Genomic DNA, 24,684 nt, shown 5'->3' on the forward strand with positions numbered 1-24,684 from the left:
AAATTTATATGTATAATGAGAAGTCAAGATGTATGGATACAAGTGGGTCTTAATGGTAGTAAAGATATTCTAGGATGCACATGGTAGGAGATTACTTATTCAAACAAGCATATGTGTCCACTTCATCGATGTACTTTGCAAAAGATTATAAAAAGTGAAACATTAGGCTGGTGGGTATGGTGCCACACTTGCCACGGTCAACATCAGCACCACCTAGGATTTGTCATACTCTCTTTAATTTTGCCAATAAATGGTGTTGGTTGCCACACTTGACATGCCATTTTTTTTAAAAGTAATTAATATAAAAACTAAACATTTCAAATATAGTATTTGTTTTTTAAAAATAAAATTTTATTTAACTAGAATAATAATTATGATTTTTAAGTTAAGGATTAATTTTGTAATTTCAGAAACTATTTTTATAGAAAGAGTTTAGGGAGGTATATTTGTTAGTAGACTAAACCCTAGGGACCTTTTATGTCAAATTTTGAAAAACCTTTATCTTCTTCCTGAATTTGGACGAGTTTTTTCCATTTCTTCCATTTTTCATGTTTCTTCCATTTTTTCACTGCAACCCTGTAATAAAAAACTAATCTCTTCTTTCTCTCTATTCTTCCCAAACCTTAGACTCTCTCTCATCGGCACACTTCCACTGTTATGAAATATCAATTAATTTTACATCAATGATAAATTAGAAAGGATGAAAAAGATAATGCAAGACTCGATTTATTAGAACTTTATTTCGTTGACACAAAAGTTATTTGTCTTCTACAACTCCCTACATATACTTGAAATTGTAACTCAGATAGTAACGAGAGTAGCACAGAATGTCTTTGCTTGTGTTATTTTATACGATCTATTAGATTACCCAAATAAGACTAAAAACTACTTGCCAATAATGAGTTTTGCTATTTCTTGGCCTTCAGTAATTGGGAATTGATCACTCAAACGAAAATGAGCCATCAACAACCAAACGATGGTAATGAGCTCCCCACCTTTGCTCACTTGGTCTGCTAGAGTATTGGCTGGTGAATGATTTGCACCATAACATAACATTTCCACCCATACCTTGCTTATAATAAACCATTTACTCATACGCAGGTCTTTCTCCTCTATCTCCATTATAGTTTTGGCCAAACTGCTAGCATCAAAGAGCAATGACTTGCTCTGGTCACCCCTTCCGATCACCGGTGGCATTTCCGGGGATACTTCAAGAATCTTCATGCAAGCATTTATCTGCTCCCAATCCACTACATCCATATTCCAATATCGTTGAGTTTGATTTTGCTCTTGTTTTACTTCACGACCTTTCCCACTATCGAAAAGCATCATGGCCTCAACACAAGTATCTCGGAACCGCATTTTTCCAATACCTACTACTGCTACTGGCATCAAGCTTGGTTGCATGATAAGAAGATACAACATGTAATCTGATAATACTTTTGCAATATGGCGGTGATTATCATTTTTGGCATCTGCGGTTACCGTTTTAAGTTCTTTGTTGTAGCATAACTCGGTGGCGATGTGCCAAAGAATGAGACTTTGATCATAGTCAACATCTATAACATATCTAAGTAAGGCACCCCAACCTTCTTCCACACGGATCACCCAATCGCCACGTGCTGAACTTATCCCCTTGGCAGTTTCCAAGTCATCCGCGAGTTCTGATTTTGCTTTTAGCTCCATGAAGATGAAGTCTCTTAGTTTGTTGGTGAACTTTTGGGATTTTACATACTGGAACCCGTCCATAAAGCCAATAAGCCCCAGCTGATCCAAACATAAATTAACTAAGGCTGGACGTCGGTGTAAACAGTAATCGATTAGGTTGTAAGTTGAAATGGATTCTGACCACCTTCGTCGTATACATTTACAAGTTTGTGGTGCACTTGTTTTTGATTGAGCATGGTATGTTGTGTCCTGAAGGGTGCCCTCAGTCGTGAATCTGAGAAATGAACTGATGATTCGCGTTTTAAGAGACTTGTTGTCCAGCAGAGCATTAGGAGATTTTCGTAAACTAATGATGGTCCAGTTTGAAAACAAAAGCATGAGCAGAGCGATCATATCCAAAACCAAAGCACCAAACAACAAAGTATAAGTAATCGTCACATCAGAGCTTCGAAAATTTGTTTTGTTTTCGAATATAAATAATAAGATTGCTGAACAAATCGTTGCAAAAGATAAAAACCGGCCAATGGCGACGACTCCTGCTGAAGAAAATAGCAACCAATTTTTTGTGAAGAGAACATCATAGATAAAATTTAACTCAGTCTCAACCACTTTGAAAGCGTCTTTTGCGGTCCGATACAGGAAGAAATTCCGACTTTGATTCTGTTGTATCTGAGTAATCAAAATCATATCCACAGCAAGCCCTTTAAATGTTTCAAACAATTGATAAGCATACTGCACGACCTCCATTTCTGACAAATTTCCTCTTTTAGTCCTAGCGGCTCCATAATCTGGCTTGGGAACCATCACAATTCTAGTAGGTAGTTTCGCCTTCTTCATTGAAATATATGCTTCTATGATTTTTGCATCTGCCGGCTCAGGATCAGGACATTTATAAATGTATTCTTTGAATATTTTGGAACTAGCAAGATAAAGAGAACGTGTTCTTTCCGCATATTTGATGACTCCTGTAAAAAACATCAACATTGTTGGAATCCATAGCCGATTTTGTGGTAGCGACTGAAGAAACACATAAACTACAGCTACACACTGGAAAACAAGACCAAGAAGATGACGGGGCCACAACTCATTGTCTTCCATCGCAAAAGCTGTAATAGTGTCCGGACCACCAAGGTGCACCAAAAGAAATGGCGCCCAGAACGCAAGAAGGTCTTGGTTTTGCACAGCTACCCTATCATCTTTTCCGGTCGGGTTGTCATTAGGGTTCCCTTGGCTGCTCAAGATGAGCCCAGCAGCAAAGTTAGCCACACAATCTGCTAGCAAATATGAAGACCACAATAATGTGATTATCATGTTGTTTTTTGTTCGTTTTCTCAAAGGAGCAGCGAGAATCAAAAACATTTGTAAGGAAAGACTCAAGACAATGAACACTCGGATATCCCATGCATGATATAACTGTTTCCATTTTTGAGGAATCGGGTCCAGCATCATTCTCCTCATTTTGCCTTGCTAAATGTTATTGCTTCTTAAAGTTATCTGCACGAGATTGAAAATCGTTACTTCGATTAATGCATGGTTGACACATATAAACCCAAATTTGCACAATGCATTGAACTAATTGCCACAATCATCATTTTATATTTCTTTCAATTTTTTTCTACAATACCTTCGACTCAACAAAAGTTAAATTAATGGAAAATATTTAAATATTTATTTATGAGTTGGAAAATATTTTTTTCCTATTGAAATGTTCAATGGCCAATTCAACGCCAATATGACATCTCATAACAATAGACAATTAAGTTTTCCATTAAACGTTTTCCACCTCATTCAACTCTAAATTCATACGCATCTAAATGCTTTCCATATTTGGAAAATGCCAAGTATCATGAAGATATCAAATTCATGCATCAATGATGCATGTCCTCACAATAGTTAACAATATACCAATGACGATATAGCAAAAAAAAATATTGACGAAAAATCAGTGATAGACTTTTCAAGTTTCACAAAATTTTGTTTGAATATATAGGTTGGGAATTCTTTTATTTCAAACCTAATTTTTTTTATTAAATTTTTATGACGAAGCTGAAATGGTAAATATATAGTAGATATTTTGACAAATTTGAGACAAAATTGAAACGGCAATTTATTTACCATTGAACTAAAATGGTAACGTACAAAATTTTACAACTAATTTAAGACAAAAATGACAAGATGTTATTCTAAATTTTGCAAAAGATTTCTAGCAGACATTATTAATGACATTGTTTTGAGTTAACTTTGCAAAAGATTTCAATCGAACCATGAGAGCACATTTGCTAAGTACCAAAAGTAATGTTTTTCCTAGGGATGAGCTTTGGAACCGGACCGGTTCGGAACTGGAACCGGTTTTCCTATATTATAAGAACCGGGAACCGGACCGCCGGTTCTAGCGCCGGTTCCGGTTCCGATCCCGGTTTTTCAGTTATTTTTCAAAGTATAACCGGTTGAAATATTATAGATTATATGCTATCTTCTAGAGCTTGTAAATGATTCAATATTTAACTAAATTATGACTTTTTACATTCTAAATTGAAGTACAAACACTAAATTACATGATGAAAAAAGAATCAAGTAATTCCGACTTCATATGAGTGAGTTATGCGCATTTTAAAAGCGGGGACAGATTCCAAAAAAATAAAAAATGTTGAAACAGATAAAACGCAGCATTGATATGTTGTCTTCCGGGGTCTATAACTGATTTAATATATAACCAAAATATGTGTTTTTATAGTCTAAAATGAACTACAAACACCAAATTACATGCTGGAAAAAAAATTAAGTAATTCTGACGTCATATGAAAGAGTTATACACATTTAAAAAATGGGACATATTCAAAAAAACAAAAAAATAATGCTGAAATAAAAAAAACGCGACATCGATATGCTTTCTTTCGGGGCATGTGTCTGATTCAATATCTAACCAAAACATATGTTTGTACCGTCAAAAATGAATTACAAACTCCAAATTACATGGTGGAAAAAAATCAAATAATTTCGACTTCATATGAGCGAGTTATGCGCATTTTAAAAAATGAAAAAAATGTCAAACCGGTTCCGGTTTTTAGAACCGGGACCGGTTTTCATAAAAATGGAGAACCGGTAACCGGACCTATTACCAATTCCGGTTCCGGTTCCGGTCCGGTTCCGGTTCGGTTCCGGCGGTTCTAATGCCCATCCCTAGTTTTCCCCACTATCATGGATTTTGTGACGATGGTTGAAACACAATTCCATATTAAAATCATAACATTACGTTCTAATAATGCTCTTGAGTTAGGTTCCAACACCGTAGAAACGCCTTAACAAAATGGTGTTGTGGAGAGAAAGAACAAACATCTTATTGAAACTTCAAGATCATTGTTATTCCAATCTATGTTGCCTCTCAAGTTTTGTGTTGATCTTATATTAACTACCACCTATCTCTTAAGCATATGTCATAAACAGGATCCCTACTAAATTACTCAAAAATAAGACCACGTTGGAGGTTCTTTTTGGAACCACACCGTCTCTTGACTATCTAAGGACCTTTGGTTATCTTTGTTATGCTCCTACCCGTAAACAAGAGGAGACAAGTTCATGTCTACAACCTCTAATTGTGTTTTTCTAAGTTATACTCTTGGAAAGAAAGCATACATGTTGTATAATCTTTATATAAGTAGATTGCAAAAATCTAGGGACGTCATGTTCCTTAAACAAAATTTCCCTTCTCTTGATCATTCTCATAGTACCACCATCTTCCCTTCTCCAGAACATATTAACCATTTCTTCAATTAACCTCAAAATCTTCGGTTATATCAACTACCACTCCACTAGTAACCACTTAACATCTCATCATATTTCTCCAAATTCATATATATCATCGCCTACATCATCACCATCCTCTCTATATCTCTTTAAAAACTTCTAAACTTGTTTCTTCGTAATTCTCTATCACTGTGAGAAGGTATTCTAGGCCTCAGGTTCCTCCCACATAACTTACTAATTATGTTTTGGCATAACATCTCTATACAATCTTCTAACTCTTTGTGTCAACCTACTATCATAGCAACTTGTTGTTTTACTTTTCATAGTTGTTTGAGCTCTTTTTCTTTTCCAAATCATCAATTATTGGACAAGCCTAAGCAAATACAAGAATCTAGTTGCTCTGAGGAAGATGTGTCTTAGCCCGTTTTGCAAAATAAATTCAAAATTATGAATCTTTTAAATATTATTTTCGTCACTTTTTTATTACAAATAAATAAAAATAAAAAAATATTGTTTTTTTACATTATATGGAAATGTGTAATAATTATTATAATATTATAATATTATAATATTCTATTAGAATATTACACTATAAATATTTAAATAAAATTGTTAATATATTCTAATATTCTAATACAATTGTTAGAATTGTAACACATAAGCTTCGGTTAAAAATATTTCACGTGTGTCTATATATATATATATATATATATATATATATATATATATATATATATATATATATATATATATATATATATATATATATATATATATATATATATATACGGTGATGTTCAATAGAGAACCATAATTAACCAAAGAACCAAGGAACCAATCTTTTTTTCAATTTTTAGAACTTATTTTTTATCAAAAAAAAAAACTAAAAATACAGAAATTCATAACTTTTTATCATTTTTCCAATGATATCAAATTCAAATTTTTTTTTACGTCAAATTCACAATGTGAATCCGAAAAATAATTTTCACATTAACAATGTTAATATATGAATTTAGATATTTTTAGATTTTTTTTCGATAAAGAATAAGTTCTAAAAATTGAAAAAAAGATTTGGTTCATTGAAAAACCAATAATTATGGTTCTCTATTGAACTTTTCCATATATATATATATATATATATATATATATATATATATATATATATATATATATATATATATATATATATGTGTGTGTGTGTGTGTGTGTGTAAAGGTAAATTATTATTTATTTTTTCAATTTTTTTGCTAACATGACCAAAATAACATTTAAGAAATTTCTAAATTTAAAGTTATTTTGCAATTTTAGATTTTCTTAATTTATTTTTCGATCTCCAAAATAAATGGCTAAGATTGTATACCAATATCTCGTAAAAAAACTGATTGTCTCAAATTAACCCACACACACACACACACACACACACACACATACACACACACACACACATATATATATATATATATATATATATATATATATATATATATATATATATATATATATATATATATATATAAACGATTTGGCTCACCAAGCCTCGTAAAATCTTGATGTTTTACATTGCAATCAAGTCACGAGTGACGTTATTTAAAATTATGATATATATATATATATATATATATATATATATATATATATATATAATCATATATTATCTATAAATATCATGTGAATGTATGACCAAATGTGGTCCACTCATCTCATAATAGTATTATAGTTATTTAATTATATAAATTAATTATTATAAAAAATAAATCCAATTAATTTTAGAAACTTAATCAAGTTAATACGGAATAATCACTCATTATGACTATACCTCTTTTGTTAATCAAGTTCTATTCATCGTCACTTGGTTAATTGTCAGTTTTTTTTTAATCTAATGATTGTCTTTGCTTTCACTTTCTGCAAGTGTACTAAACTTTTGTTTTTATTATCATAAATAAATAATATAAGTTATAATATATTAAAAATATTAAGTTATTAATAAAATTTTAAACAAAAAGCATAAACGAAAATTTAATATGAGAAATTACGTCTTTAGTAGTATAAAATTTGACAATTATGAAAGTTTTGTACTAAAATATGCATGTATCCTGACTTAGAAAATTTTGTAAAACATAAATAGATGATTTATATTTATTTAAGTTCTTACCTACGGCACTATATCCTAAATAAACTAAATCGTCAACCAAAAATATTGGTGAACACAACTTGATGATTACAAACAACAAATGACCGTAAACATCAGTCACCATTTGATTTAATTACAACAATAAATGAGTGTAAACATAAATTACCATTTGGTTTAACCCAATGCAATCGAAAATAAAACCCAAAATTTTAGATAAGACCAAAATCGGATCAATTTCATACTAAAAACAAAAAAGTATCGGCGTTTTTCTCAATCTTAGTTGATGCGGAATGAATCGAGCAAGTGGTAATAATATATTGTTTGACCCATTATCCGTTTAAATAATATATTGTCTTAAAAAATATTTTACCTCAACCATAGGCGATGCAGAATGAGTCGAACAAGTTTTTTTTTATCTACTGATATTAGTATAAATTTTTCTTATTATTAATTTATTTTTAGAACGAAAAAAACAAATTTTAGTATATTTCGTTGAAAACCGTCTTTAAATCGTCTACTTTTACTTGAAAGAGACTTTTATATGAATGGATAGTATTGTAGTTTACAAGTATAATATATATAGTTCAGTACAAGTCATTCGATATGTATTAAGTGAAAATGAAAATGATACTGACAATAGCTATATTTTTAATCTAGAAAGTTTCTGATTTCTTAGATCATATATGCAATAGCTATATTTTTTAATTGTTTTGTATATATGTGCCAAATCCTAAATGCAATAAACTATATGTTTTATGATTTCCATCTTTTAAATCATCTATCAAGTTATGAATTTTTATTACATCAGTATTTTTTTTATATCTTTATGCCAATTACCTTTAATCATGTGACATGTTTATATTACTCTTATTTTATATTACTCTTATCTTTTATTTAGATATTAGTTTTTGAATGAAATAACCTAATTTTGGCTTTTTAATGTGTTTTTGCATGTTTTGGATGGAACAACATAATTTTGGATTTTTGTAGAAATGTGTTCTGTTTCATGTTCTAAAATTTTGCATTTTATTTGGTAAGTTGTTGCAACTGGGATGATATAGAGATTCCTTTATTATATAGCGATACAAATTCGTTATAAAATATCATAAATCAGTTTCACTTTTAGTAATTTGGTTGTCATAAATTATTTTAATTATACAAAACTAAAATTATTAGAATAACAAATTGATAATTTTACATATTTTCTATATCATTATAAACAATATTAATTAATAACAGTATTAATACTATATTTTTATCTGTTATGATAAATTTCTAACAATATTCAAACTTTAATTAGACACTAGATTACTACGATGAATATAGTTTATATACAAAACTATCATTTAACACAAAACTACAACGAACCTTTCTTTTAATCCAACATAATTTTTTAACCTAACACAAAAACGTACTTTTAATTTAACCAAAAACAGTTTGCCAAAATATATTAGTCGTTGTTGTAATAAAAACTCGTACCATTATTCACTTGGAAGAAACTAATGAGAAATAAAATAAAATAAAAAAAGCGATGGATGAAACAGCTCGGCGAAAAAAACGTAATCGCCGAAACGAAACAACGCGCTAAAAGAACATAATCAGCAAAAAGAACGTAATATCTGAAACAAAACAATGTGCCCAAAAAAACGCAATCGCTAATACAAAACAACATGCCAAAAAGAAAATAATCATCGAAAAGAAACAACTCCCCGACAAAATTATTATCCGTCACCGCATCTCGCGTGTACACTACTAGTGTGTGTGTGTGTATACATATATATATATACATATATATATATATATATATATATATATATATATATATATATATATATATATATGGGACAATTTACTTGAGATTAAAAAAAATAGAGATCGTGAGATTCAACCTCAGCCACATATTTCTCATTTACCTCTCTAATGCTCCGACGTACCGGTAGCAACGGGGTATGTCTAATCATAAATGATTATATGGCAGAGATGTATAATCATATAAGATTAAACATGTTTATACATATATGTCTAATCATAAATGATTATACATACACGTTTGTTCACAGATTGAGGAATCATAAATGATTATGACAATTGGTGGAAGAAGAGGTGGTGGTGACAGAGGTAGCAGTGCTATAAGTAACGAATGCGACAGTGGTGGCGTCGGCAGGTGTCAAAGGTGGTGGTAGTAGTGGTGGCGGTTATGGTGGTGGGGATGGTGGCGGAAGAGAAAGGAACGGGCGGCGCATATTTCTCATTTACCGCTCTAATGCTCCGACGTACCGGCAGCAACGGGGTATGCCTAATCATTACTGATTATATGGCAGAGATGTATAATCATATAGGATTAAACATGTTTATACGTATATGCCGAATCATAAATGATTATACATACATGTATGTTCACAGATTGAGTAATCATAAATTATTATGACAGTTGGTGGAAGAAGAGGTGGTGACGACAGAGGTAGTAGTGGTATAAGTAACGGATGTGACAGTGGTGGCGTCGGCAGGTGTCAAAGGTGGTGGTAGTAGTGGTAGCGGTGGCGGTTATGGTGGTGGGGATAGTGGCGGAGTTGAAAGAAACGGGCGGCGTTGTATAATCATTTATGATTATACTAGGCTTGCCAACGCCGATGCACTGGAGGGTTAGAGCGGCAGATGTGAAATATGTGGCTAAGGTTGAATCTTAAGATCTCTATTTTATTTTTAATTTCAACAGAACGTGTATATATATATATATATATATATATATATATATATATATATATATATATATATATGTTTCATAATTCGATTGAATATTAGGCCGACTGAAAGTTAGGAATAAAGATTTTTTTACCTCAAATCAAGTTGACAGTAGATGGACAATTTTTGATGATTCGACCAACTATTACAAATTGGAGATTTAAGACTTTAGAATATAGAAGTAAAGATTGCAAATGGTTTTAGTATTTAGGATGACCAATCCATGTAGAATATCGTTAGCATAGGTAAAGAAGGTAACAGACGATATGCATGGAACGAACCATATATTCTCGGAACAATATTTGATAATATTTTACAGAAGGTTACGGTTTTGAAGGGTTCTATACCCATAGTTGTCAAACTCGTACGAGTCACGAGTCGAATCGTCGTCAAGTCATATTATATCAGAAAAGAGGCGACTAGGAGTATGAATCGGTTTTTGGTGTTACTCGGTCAAAAATTGCGAGTCCGTATCCAACTCGTTCTGAGTGGAGTTAAATCGTTAATCAAACGAGTCACATTTATTGGTAATAAGTTGCTACATTGGGTAAACGAGGGTCCCAACAACTGATTCTGCCTTCGATGGATGAAGAAGCAATGCCTACTTCGTCTTCCATTTAAAGATCAGTGTTAAATAAGGGTTGGATTGAGGTTCGATGGCTTGGTGATGATTAATTTGTCTTCCACTCAGCAATCGCATATGGATATGGAGGAGAAGGAGGCGAATATGGAAGAGATGGAGGATGGGTGAGAGTGTTGAGCGTTGAGATGCCGACGTGAGAGGCGGAACACATAATGTAAGGATTGGATATTAGGGTAGACAGATTTTTATTTGGGGCTGATGTAACTATGTATGTTAATATTCAACATATGTTTTTATATGTTTATTATAGTAATTGTGAAACCTGTATATTATACGGGTTGATTAAAACAAAAAGTTATATATAAATTTGTAACCATTAAACATTTTTAATATAAAAATTCGAAATAAATACAATAGAAATAATAAATAAGTAGGTACTTCAATTTCATAATAATAGAAAATTATTGTCATATAACATACAATTATAGGTAGATAATATACTCGTATAATTTAATAACATCTATTCATGATTTGTGTTTAAATAAAATTAAACGTGGTTTAGGATTTAATATTACACTTTAACTTTGTAATTGTTTATTTAGAAATTGCTTATTTATTGATTTTTTATAATTTATATCAAGATTTGTTAATTGATATATAAAGTATTGTTTGTAAGTTAATGCAATGTAATTTGTTCTTTTAATTAATTAATTAAAAACCACTACCTTGGAAAAAATTGAATTATAATAAAAATACTTTTTTGATAATATTTACTATATAATATATTAATTTTGAATTCCTTCATAAACAGTAGCATTTTGTTCCTATTGGTGGATTTTTTTTTCTGTTTTTCTTTGCTAGACTTTTTTTTTTCCTTTTAGTTTTATCTTCTGGATAATGGATTCCACGTGTTATCTCCTAAAAAAACCCACTGTCCACCGCCATACGCACTGCCTCTCCAGCTAACACGATGCTTCCCATCGCCTCTCCACCTAACACGTTTCCTCCATCGATTTCGTCGCACATGAAATCGGTGGTCATCAAATCCATCTTCTCTCGCTGATTTCATACATCGTCTTCGTAATCGAACCCTGCATGCATACTCTCTGATTTCATCCATCTTCCGATTTCCTTTTCTCCTATTTCTCTTAGGGCCGTTAGGCCTGAAATGTTTCTTGATTTTTGCAAATCGTAAATTGATCTGAAAAGTTGAATTCATCTTTGTACCGTCTTTGCGATTTTGATTGTGTTGGTGGGTTTTACGGTCTTTCAGTTTTCCTTTATGGATTCGTCTATGTTGTTGTGTGGTCACCGGAATAGAAAAGAAGCGGTCGGCCGCCGATGGTGATGGTGTCGACTAGGGATGAGTTATAAAACCGGAAAACCAGGATATCCTGTTTAACCGGAATCGGATCCGGTTTAACCGGGATATCCTTAAACGGTCCGGGTATTGGGTTCCACAATTAATCTTATCCGAGTTCCGGGTATTCCGGGTGCGGGTATTTCGGGTTTTTGAACCGGATTTCTAAAAAAAACCGGAATCGGGTTTAATGGACCGGAACCGGACACTAAAGGGTTATCAAAAAGAATACGCCTGATTCATCTGTTTAATCTGCTCGACGAGAAAGGCTTCTAAAACAAATAAAAAAAATAAAAAAAATAACTTCTGTGATCAACATCAACTAGAACATTCACCAATCTCGTTTTTTTTTTTTTTCGCCGTATATGTGATCAACGACAAGAGACCATAAAACCATAATGTTAAAAATATTTGTCTTATAGGGGAGGGGCATTAGAGGTATTTAATGTTCTTCTACAGTATATGTCAGTTAAAGTTTATGAAAATTCTTTTGGGTTTGTCATGAAGTTATATCCACTGTGGGTTTATAATTTGGTGCCAAGAAAAGTTAAATTTACCATATAACACTCCAATTAGGTGCATCATGATCTGATTATGGAAATGAAATGATTTTGGTGTTGTTTTTTAATGGGTAAATGGCACAAAAAACACTCTTTTTATACAGAAATTCGATTTTGACATCGTGTTTTTTTTTGTGTCAATTTTAACACTGTGTTTTCCAATTTGTTATAATTCTGACCCTTAACCCGTTAACCAAGTTACATGCTGACGTGGCATGATGACGTGTCAGTTTTGATGACGTGGCATGCTGACATGATATGCTGACGTGTCAAAATTGAAATTTTTTTTCTCACAAAAAACAGTAAGTTTTCATTTTTTTTTCGATTTTGACATTAAGTTTAATTTTTTCTTTCAACTTTAACGCTATGTTTTTTTATTCCAAATCGAACATCATTTTTCCAATTTTGTTCAATGTTGACAATTTTTTATTTGAAACCCTATAAATATTTTTTTAATACATTTAAACCGTATAAATATGTTTTTTTTTCATTTAAAAACCATAGTTTTGTATAAATACAATATATTTTTTTTTACACTCAAACCATATTTTTATGTATAAAAATGTGGTTTTTAAACGAAAAAAATATATTTATACGGTTTAAAATGTAATAAAAAAAAATATATTTATACGGTTTCAAATGGAAAATAGACAAAATTAAACAAAATTTGATAAATGATGTTCGATTGGAACAACAAAAACATAGTATCAAAATTGAAATAAAAAATTAAACTTAGTGTCAAAATCGAAAAAAGTGAAAACTTAGTGTTTTTTGTGGAAAAAAAATCAATTTTGACACGTCAGCATATCATGTCAGCATGCCACGTCATCAAAACTGACACGTCATCATGCCACGTCAGCATGTAACCTGGTTAACCAGTCAAGTGGTTAGAATTGTAACAAATTGGAAAACACAGTGTCAAAATTGACACAAAAAAAAACACGGTGTTAAAATCGAATTTCTGTGTAAAAATAGTGTTTTTTGTGCCATTTACCCTTTTTTAATTGAGGACACAAACATTTTGTTCCACCTCTCTACTGATTTCTAATATATAAAACGTTTGATGTAAAAAACCATAACAATTTAATTAATGTACATAACTTGAAAAAAATTGAAATATATGGTTTTGCAAAATAGGTTTTTGATTTCAAGACGTTGGTTATCGGTGGGGAGTTTTTATTAAAAAGTATTCCGGGTTACAATATATATTTTTTTTGTGTAAAAATTCCGGGTTTCGATTTCATTTACCGGTTTTCGGTTATTTCCGGGTCTAATACACAAATCCGGTTCCATTTATCAATTTCCGGTTCCAACCGGTTCTATACCCACTATACCCGGTTTGATACCCCGAACCACTTGCCGTATACCGGTCCGGTTCTCGGTTCTTATAATCCTTTAATTCCGGGTTCCGGGTTTTCCGGTCCGGGTAAACTGATCCGGTTTTGGACCCAGTTTCATCCCTAGTGCCGACAACAGGAGAGTGCAGCGGTATAAAATTTTCTCCCTCCGTCGTTATTTAGTATCCAATGAAAATTGAAATCAAGCGGTTAAGGATAACTCATCGGGTGTATTATAGAATAGTTGCAATCAATTGTGATTGTTGCGTTTCTTCTACATCCAACGAAAGAGAGACAGTATTAGCCGATACCACTTATCTTTTCTTCTTCGTTTCTTTTTTATCTACCTTCCAGAGAGCTACGCCGATGACCAGGAAAAGGAACAACCAACATCGTAGGGGTCAAGGTATTGTTCCTCGAAACCTCGTCGACCCTCGGATTCTGATTCTTCATAGCTTCCTTTTGATCTCCGATCAACAATCCTGCAGTCGGCGTGCCATGGTTGATCGGAGAAAAATCGTCCAATCACGTCTCTGTAAAACAATCGAGAAGCCCTCTACCCTCAGATGGGTTCACCGTCTCTACCACTTCGGAATGGAACCAACATGAGCGAAAGGTTTATTTTTGAAATCCAAGTTTTCATCATTTCTGATGATTATTATTAAAATTACTGCTTATCCTTCATCATTGATGTGATTTGATCTACAATGGTGCAATCAAAGTTGTAATAGACTTTGAATTTGATCATATGAACTCCAAAATATGATTTTATTTCTTAACTGTTGACTTTATATGAATTATAATTTCTTTTCTCAGATGACAACGACCATACTCACGCCGACAGGATTGTTAGGGAGTGATGCAGAGGGTTAAAGATCAGTAACTTTCAACATATACAAAACCAGCTGCCATTCATGATGTTTCTATTTTCATGGTCTTCTACTTCTACCGTTGTTGCCCAAGAAAGCCCTAACATTGATTTCTTAGAGATGGTTAGTAATCAACTGTGCTTTTATTATTTCTGCCAACAGTCACATTTTCTAATCGTTTTTGTCTTTCTCAACTTAAGTTAAATTTACGATTCGTATTCAATGTCGTCGATTTTTTTTCTAATTTTTAATATTACATTTGTTCATAATTGTAGATTATATGATGGAGGTTATCAGCCATGGTCAGAAATAAGATATTCTGGGAACTGATAGCCTAACACTATCTTCATAAGCAACAAATCGAAGGCATTAACATCCTCGATGGTAATTTTAAATCTCTCAATAGTTCTGTTTTCTAAATCATTAATCTGTGTATGAACATTAGATTATATTTTACTTTTCCGTCTGGAGTTGGTATAGGTGATGTAAATGAGAGATATAGAAGGAAGCACATGTAATCGGTTGAAGTATACTTCAATTTGAGTCATTTGACTATGTTTGTGACATTTTATTTGTTGCTAATGAATATAGAATGCATGCCAACTGTTTGTGGAATTGTCTAAGTGAGTCTATATTTTCAAAGGTAAATTCAGACAAAGAACTTGGAATGTCAAAGATCAAAGCTATTCTCAGACAAAGAACTTTCAATGGTTTTATGTGTTGCCTTTACCTGTCTTCTTGAATTTTACAATGTCATAGATAAAATAAGCTTTGGGATTAGGCCTCAACTTTCATTAATCTATTTATTATAGCATCCCACTTCCTTTTTGTTTATTCAATGGATTTTGTGCATTTTTGAGTTGATAAATTTTAGTTTGGGAATGAAAAGGAGCAAAATTATCGCTTCAAAATTTACATATATGAAGGTTGCATTTATAAATGTTTGGTACATGGGTGTGGTGGATGTTGGATGATCATTGGTAGTGCATGATTCTATTGTGTTGTGGTTGTTATGAAATAAAGCCTGGATACTTATAATACTTTGCTTATTGCTCTTGTGTTATTCTATATTTTAACAAATTTAATGATTTCTAATAAGTAATAGTGAGTTGTTATTTGAAGCACTTAATTTGTGTTAAAGGAAGAAACATCTTACTTTCTTTAATTTATTTTTTCTTTGAATTTTTGTACAGGGGGTCAATGGGACCAATAGATTACAAGGAAATAAATAAAATTCAATTGAAGATGGTATTGTGATAGGATAAATAGTCACGGTTCTGCTATTAGTAGATAAATATTAAATAGTTCTAAATTTTTGCTGACATTTTCCTTAATCATTTTTGTTATGTGTTTTGGAATTCCTATTTAACCCATACTCTGTTTCTACCATGTAATGAAATATATGATATTATAAGAAAATTATGTATCTCTAAACATAAACAGACTATGTATCTCTAAACATAACTTATCTGCCCCATGCAAAGCATGGGCAAAACCCTCTAGTTTAAATTGACTTGCCGTTTTACATTTACAATATCAACACACTTTTAACTATTTTGAAAAATAGTATTTCAAAATATTATTTGAATATATTTTTTATATAATAATATGATTTATTTTTTGTATTTAACTTAATATTTTAATATTTACAATAGTATATTTTTATAATCATGTCATACTTTTTATCACCACATGTCTAATTATCATAACACATTGTATCTATGGTTATAATTTCGTTAATTAAGTTAAAAGATTACCTTTTACATCCTACTTTGTATCCCCACATTGAAAATATGATTATCAGAAGTTTAAAAAATAAATTATGATCGTATTTTTTTATAGATAAGTCAGCTTAATATTTTTTTTTACCACCAATTGTGAATAGAAACGTGATGTCGAGTTTTTGATTTGCGACTAAAGTAGTTACTGAAAATTAAAATCGACGCATCAAAGTATTTAGAGTTTTTTCATAATAAATATTTTTTCTCAATTTATGGACCAAAAGTATATATTAGTGTTAAATACAATATCTCTATTTTCTGACCTTAATTATAGTTAAAATCAAGATAATAGTTCTGGGTGAATTGAATTTGGGTAACACATAATCTACATTTATTACATTCCTAAATTTGAAATCCATTTATTATATCAAGAAAGGAAATTCATTTGACTTATAAATAATATGTGAAATTAATAAAATGAAAAAAAAACCATAAAATGTCATGTGAAAAGTTTTTTAATTGAAAAATAACCACAAAAATAATATGTGATCAAATCAATAACAGTGTTACATGTTTCAAAAGGATTTTCATTTATTAGAGTAGATATATCTATAAATAATTTTTTTTGTATCCTGATTATTACGAGTCGCGAGTCGAATCATGAGTTGAAAATTACCTTATCGAGACACAAGTTATATTCACATTTTCTATATATATATATATATATATATATATATATATATATATATATATATATATATATATATATATATATATATATATATATATATATATATATAAAAGGAAAAGTTCAATAGAGAACCACAATTATTGGTTTTCCAAGGAACCAAATCTTTTTTTCAAGTTCTAGAGTTTTTTCTTTATCGAAAAAAAATCTAAAAATATCTAAATTCATAACTTAACATTGTGAATGTGAAAAATATTTTTCGGATTCACCGTGTGAATTTAGATTCACATTGTAAATCTTCATAGATTCACATTGTGAATTTGATGGAAAACAAAAATATCGAATTTGATACCATTGGAAAAAGATAAAAAGTTATGAAATTTTGTATTTTTAGTTTTTTTGATAAAAAATAAGTTCTAAAAGTTGAAAAAAAAATTAGTTTCTTGGTTGATTATGGTTCTCTAGTGAATCTCACTATCTCTCTCTCTTTTTTTCTCTCTCTCTCTCTCTCTCTCTCTCTCTCTATATATATATATATATATATATATATATATATATATATATATATATATATATATATATATATATATATATATATATATATATATATATATATATATAATTTGAACCATTTGTCTGATCCAACTCATTTTTACCAAATATTTTTCTAATTTCAAGATAATACTAGTATTTACGCAATAAAAGCTAACCACGATGGGGCAAAATTTGAATCACTAGAACTTTAAACCAAAGAACCGATTATTTGATCATTTTTATTGAACTTTCAAACCCATTTATAAACTCTAAGGTTCCATATAACTCACTTCCAACCCATTTTGCTGAAGTTGTAGCACCAAAATTTGATTTCATTAACTAATGAATATAGTAATCCTAAAGAGCCAAAGACATTTGTCAAGGTTCTTCAGCAAATGACATATTAATGTCAACATAATGCCGTTATTAACTTAAAATCTTTTCAGAAAGAAAGAAAATTTCCACTTCTAATTAAATATGCAAAGTATTGTGAGAAAGACGAGTACCTGACCTACAGATGTTGCTTTATGCTTTGATTGAAATATGGAAGCACTCAACCTTTCTAGTCAAAAAGAGCCACAGCTTCAAGCCTATTTAAAGAAAATGCTAGGAAAGAGTTGTTAATGCCATAGACAAAAAAGTAAATTACATAAATGGTCCGTATAGTTTGGTTAGATTTGCAGATTTATTCCAAATCTTTGAAAAATTGATAGGATATATTATTATTGTTTTCTAAAAATATATTGTTGGTCCTTCCATCTAACTCTTTTAAAAAGTTTCGTTTGATACGTTTAAAATGACCATTTTACCCTTATTTTTTTCTTTTTTAATTATATTGTTTTTTCATTAATTTCTTGAAGAGACCGGCCACCATCACCACACTGGCATCCACTCTCATCTTCTTTGGTCTTCTTCTTAGGCAACTTTTCATTTGATAATTAATTTTCACCTTTATGTTAGTCATTTGTATAGGATCACAAATTACATTTCAAAAGAACAAAATGGTATGGAAAAAAACCAAGGGTCTAAGGTTGAGAGCTGCTTGCTGCCTCTTGCTTTGCTTCTTGTTCCACATATATATACCCTTGACCTCAAGATTCAGCCACCACTTCATGTTTGCCTATCTCATCAATCATCAATGCACCGTTTCCTCTTCGAATCCTTTGACCCCATCTGCTGGAACATGGACTACAAAAAATTACTGCACCCTAAATACCCTTCCCTCCCCCGTCTTTGGATCACCCTCCCATATTTCTTTCTCATAAATGCTTTTATTGAAAAAAAAAATTATATCGATTTCACCAAAAACAATGCTCCAATCACGGTATGTTCTTCCCTCCAATAGCTTAAATCTAATTCGTCATAGCTACATTGATATTTCCCCAACTTTGTGGAGGACTAAACTTACACAAAAACTAAAGTCCATTCACCAAACTTGCCAATTCAAAAAATATAGGGTACAAACGAGCAATATTTGAAATTCTGGTGGCCAAAATATGAAACCCAAAAGTGTAGGGACCGAGAACGTGATGTGGCCAAACTACGAAAAAACAAAAGTTATTGCGGCAAAAGTATCAACTTGAAATTATATATATATACAAGGTTGCAGAACTCGTTACTCGGTATCTGTTCGGCCGACTACCGAGTAGCGAGTACTCGGGGAGTACTCGGATTTGGAAATTTGTGTAGAAATATTTTTAGGGAAATTATATATGTCAAAATCATAAGATAAAATCATAAGTTGATTGAAATATATAACAAAATTGGATACATGTGAATACACAAAAAATGAAAAACACATAATGGTCTCACTTCGTGAATAGTTACTGAAAATTTAAGATATATATATGTAGTAATAATCACATGTGTGTGTGTTAAATAATAAATCATTAGGTATATTATACATATTAATCACCGAGTTGACCGAATTTCACAACACTACTCAGTTCGTAAGGGGCTGATCGGGGAGTACTCGAGATTATGTAACTCGCCTCGGCAAGGGGGGGAGTAGCGAGTACTCGGAGGAGTAATCGGCCAACTCGGCGAGTTTTACAACACTATATATATATATATATATATATATATATATATATATATATATATATATATATATATATATATATAGAGAGAGAGAGAGAGAGAGAGAGATGTAAGTTCAATTGAGAAAATAAAAAAGGTTGAGAATGGGGGAATCATTCTCAGTCACTCATTTATTTTTGCCGCAAAAGCCTCCGTTGTACCAGCGTAAATGAATAAGGAATACACATGTGTTTCCAACAAAACATGTTTCCTTAAACTATGATAATCATTACCTTTATATATATATATACAAAAACATAGTTTTTTTTTCGTTTTTTTAATTTTTAAGGAGTTATTTTTATCAAAAAATGATTTTAAATATACCAAAATTCATGATTTTTTATTCTCTACAAATAGACATCCATATTGATATATTTTTAAAATAAAATAAAAAATTTATTTTTTTTATATATTCAACTATCGTTATTAATAAGTGAATAAAAATGCATCAGATTTTGCTACAGTATATCCGTTATTCACTTATGAATAAAAATATATAATTAATTTTTTTTACAATTTAAGTATCATTTATACTACTTATTCATATATGAATAACAAATTAACAGTAACAAAAATTAGATAAATTTTTATTCATATATGAATATAAAATATGACAACAACTAATACACATTTTATTCATATATAAATGTAATATATGACGAAAGATGATGTAAAAAATATATTTTAAGTAAGAAAACTTTATTACGTGTCATATTCATATATGAATAACGAATGTACTGTCTTAGATTTTTATTCACTTATGAATAACGAGAGATGAAACTCTAAAAAAAAAATATTTTATCTTAAAACTATATCAATATGGATGTTTCTTTATAGAAAATAAAAATTATGAATTTTGATATATTTAAAATAATTTTTCGATAAAAATGGTTTTCTAAAAATAAAAAAAAACAAAAAAAAAATATGTTTTTTGTGTATATTAAGTTAATGATTAGCATAGTTTAAGGAAAATGTTTGGTTGGAAAACATATGTTTATTCGTTATCCATTTTCGCGGTTACGCCTAAATGTTTTGCGGCAAAATAAATGTGTGGCTGAGAATGATTCCCCCATTCTCAATCTTTTTTTTTCTCAATTGAACTCTCTCTCTCTCTCTCTCTATATATATATATATATATATATATATATATATATATATATATATATATATATATATATATATGGAAAAATGTTCAATAGAGAACCATAATTATTGGTTCTTCAAGGAACCAAATCTTTTTTTCAATTTCTAGAGCTTATTCTTTATCGAAAAAAAAATATAAAAATATCTAAATTCATATATTAACATTGTGAATGTGAAAAATATTTTTCGGATTCACCGTGTGAATCCGGATTCACATTGTGAATTTTCAAAGATTCACATTGTGAATTTGACGTAAAAAAAAATCGAATTTGATATCTTTGGAAAAATGATAAAAAGTTATGAATTTCTGTATTTTTAGTTTTTTTTTATAAAAAATAAGTTCTAAAAGTTGAAAAAAAGATTGGTTCATTGGTTAATTATGGTTCTCTATTGAACCTCACCCTATATATATATATATATATATATATATATATATATATATATATATATATATATATAAACAGGATCGAATGAGGACTCTTTTTAAAGTGAGAACTCGTGAGAACATCTTAAAAAATTGAAAACAAATTTAAAAATAAATACAAATCATAAAATCAAGCATAATACTACATCGGAGAGAAAAAAAAAATTAATTTTTTTTTGAATCATTAAAATTGAAACATTTATCATTTTTAAGAAAAAAAATAGTTATATATATATATATATATATATATATATATATATATATATATATATATAGAGAGAGAGAGAGAGAGAGAGAACATAAAACCATATTACGATATGAAGATGAAGATGCATAAGGGTGATATGGGAAAAAAAAACCATTATTAAGTAACGTAGGAAAAAAACTTAGTCCTTGGCTAATTAAAAGGAAGCGGTCCAAATTAATCCCATAAAACAAGAAAAGTTTTCATACATCTTCATTCTAAGGCCATATGGTATACCTAGCACGAGACCGGTCGTGGTTGAGCTGGCCACGAACAATGGCCGTGCACACCGCCCCGTTGGTTCGTGGTAGCTCGTTTTCGTGGTCTTTCTGATGGGTTTGAGCCATAAGAACTTTCCTATGTGCACATGCAAACCCTAATTGCTTGGATCTAGGTTTCTCTAATTGAACATGCATTGAATCCAAGACTTGCAATACTAGATCTAATGTAATATATTGAATCTAATCATATGAAATCAGATCTGAAAGAATACCTTGAATTACTTGCTTGATACTTCTTCTTCTTGGAGCTTAGAGTCACAATTGTCACTCCTCTAATGGCTTACAAACACCAAATAGCAAGAAGATGATCTTGAGAGAGAGGGAGGAGGGATAGAAATCGGCCCTAGGGTTCCTTGGCTTGCAAGAGTGTCGATTTCTCCATCCCAAGGGTCCTATTTATACTATGAGCTATTAGGGTTTCTCCTTTAACCCTAATTGAATGACTTAGGCCCTAAGCAATCCAAGATCCTTCTAGATTATAGGCTTGGACGAAATTAAGGTTCCCAAGCCCCTAAATTTCGTTCACCCTAATATCCATAAGGATACATAGCCCAAAATACAATTATCACACATTTGACAGTTTATGCCCCTTTATTCAATTAACCTCTTTAAGTCACCAAATTAATTCTCAATTAATATATGACTTATATTAATCAAATAATATTATTATTTCCTCAATATATTATTCTCATAATATATTAATAATATTTCTTCTCTCTTAACAAATCATCCTGTCAAGTTGCTATGGTGAAGGCAACCCAAAAGGACCATGCATAACCGGGTCAAGTACTTACCAAATATAGTTATAGCCTTAGACACTAATCCAACAGTCTCCCACTTGGATAAGTCTAGTAACTATATATGCAAATATAATCCGATTAGCAATCGTAGCTCTCAAAGACGTTGTCAACTCTGATCTTATCAGTATCCTGTCCTTTAGATAAGGGATCGTATAATCCTCTATTCTAGATATCGTGCGGACAATTACATGGAACATGGTCATACTTATTGTCCTGCAATTTGTTTTTCGATCTCAGATTCATTTGACATAGAACTTAATCGAACACATCAATTTAATTCTGGCCGGGCCCGGCACATAAGTCAAATCAAATCATCGAGGGGCCCTGATATCGCTTTTACCCTCTTAGGATAAAAGGAACAGATAAACTTCGACTTATATGCATTTATTATCCACTAATCAATTTACACACAACAATACGTTTTATAACATCAAGTTACTGATGCGTTTGCGTATTATCAATGCATAACCAATTAACAAACAATAAACCATATATCTAGGTTTTAAGACTATATGATATTACCATCTTGTGATCACTCGTGATAAATTCCATGAAGTGATTCCAACAAGTGCGGGTTTATTCCAATGCTCAAATCAAGTTCATAAGCACGCATGAACGTTGTAGCAAACCTTTGCTATGTCTAATACACTTTAGACAATCTACACACCAATTCATGACAGTCTTCATTCATATCTACTTCCAACATATGAACGACTGTGGACTATTCGAATAATTCGATTATTATCAAATAATTAATTACTCAGGAAGTCAAAACATGCAAAATGAAACAATAGTTAAACAATTAACATAAGACAGTAACTTTACTTATAAATAATACTCCTTTATTTAATCATCAAATTTCAATTACATTTAGCTATTACACGTTTCCAAACTATCTAATCTAAACTAATATCGTCCTTCAGCCCAATGCTCCTAGCGTGCTGCAAATGCTTAACCCTGCTAAGTCCCTTCGTAAGCGGATCTGCTGGGTTATCCTCTGACGATACCCTCTTTACCACGAGGTGTCCTTCTTCTACTCGATGTCTAATAAAATGATATTTTCTGTCGATATGTCGAGATCTACCATGATCCCTCGGTTCCTTGGTCAAGGCAACCGCTCTTTCATTATCACAGAAAATTTCCATAGGCTCCTTTATGGTAGGCACAACTCCAAGATCACCAATGAAGTTCTTCAACCACATAGCCTCCTTTGACGCTTCGCTCGCTGCAATGTACTCTGATTCGCACGTTAAATCAGCTACTGTTTCTTGCTTGGAACTTTTCCAAGTCACTGCTCCTCCATTGAGGGTAAAGACCCAGCCCGACTGCGAACGGTAGTTGTCCCTGTCGGTCTGAAAACTGGCATCACTATACCCTCGTACCTTTAAGTCATCACTCCCTCCAAGGACTAAAAACCATTCCTTGGTCCTCCGAAGGTACTTAAATATATTCTTTTTCACACCCCGATCCTTGTCGGAATCGATCGAGGCGTGATATATTGTTCAAAGTCTCATGACAACTATGTTATAATATGATTAGATTCAATTAAGTACTAAGTATGCAAACAAGATCCACAACATACAAATATAAATCCAAATACGAATAACATTTATTACATCAAATTTAAATAGTCTTGTGGATTTCTAAGGCACAACCTATTTTTCATCAACTTCATTCTTCAAATCTGCATCATGGGTAAAAACAGGTCAACTACGAGAATTGGTGAGTAATCTAATTTTAGTAGAGAAAATTGTGAAGTTGAAACCTTTATAATTG

General features: G+C 31.1%; 1 protein-coding gene and 1 long non-coding RNA gene across 4 annotated transcripts; one reads left to right on the forward strand and one right to left on the reverse strand.

Annotated features, from left to right (window-relative positions):
* Positions 1–745: 745 nt before the first annotated feature.
* On the reverse strand, positions 746–18,496 carry LOC145109777 (uncharacterized). Its single transcript, XM_079046940.1, has 2 exons — positions 18,444–18,496; positions 746–3,162 (listed from the first exon to the last, which is right to left on the reverse strand). The coding sequence occupies exon 2, from the start codon at positions 3,124–3,126 to the stop codon at positions 886–888; it is 2,241 nt and encodes a 746-aa protein (XP_078903066.1). The 5' UTR covers positions 3,127–3,162; positions 18,444–18,496; the 3' UTR covers positions 746–885.
* Positions 14,304–16,384, forward strand: LOC145167396 (uncharacterized). 3 transcript variants are annotated; one of them, XR_013741116.1, is made up of 4 exons: positions 14,304–14,741; positions 14,942–15,117; positions 15,270–15,378; positions 15,586–15,846. It is a non-coding gene; the product is annotated as an uncharacterized LOC145167396 (long non-coding RNA). The 3 variants fall into 3 exon arrangements; XR_013741115.1 differs by lacking the exon at positions 15,586–15,846 and adding an exon at positions 16,188–16,384 and having other exon boundaries at positions 14,305–14,741; XR_013741114.1 differs by having other exon boundaries at positions 14,307–14,741; positions 15,270–15,597.
* Positions 18,497–24,684: the final 6,188 nt, after the last annotated feature.

This window comes from Lactuca virosa, chromosome 1, assembly GCF_052849685.1.
Source record: "Lactuca virosa cultivar CGN04683 chromosome 1, Lactuca_virosa_CGN04683_v6, whole genome shotgun sequence".
Lineage (NCBI taxonomy): Eukaryota > Viridiplantae > Streptophyta > Magnoliopsida > Asterales > Asteraceae > Lactuca > Lactuca virosa.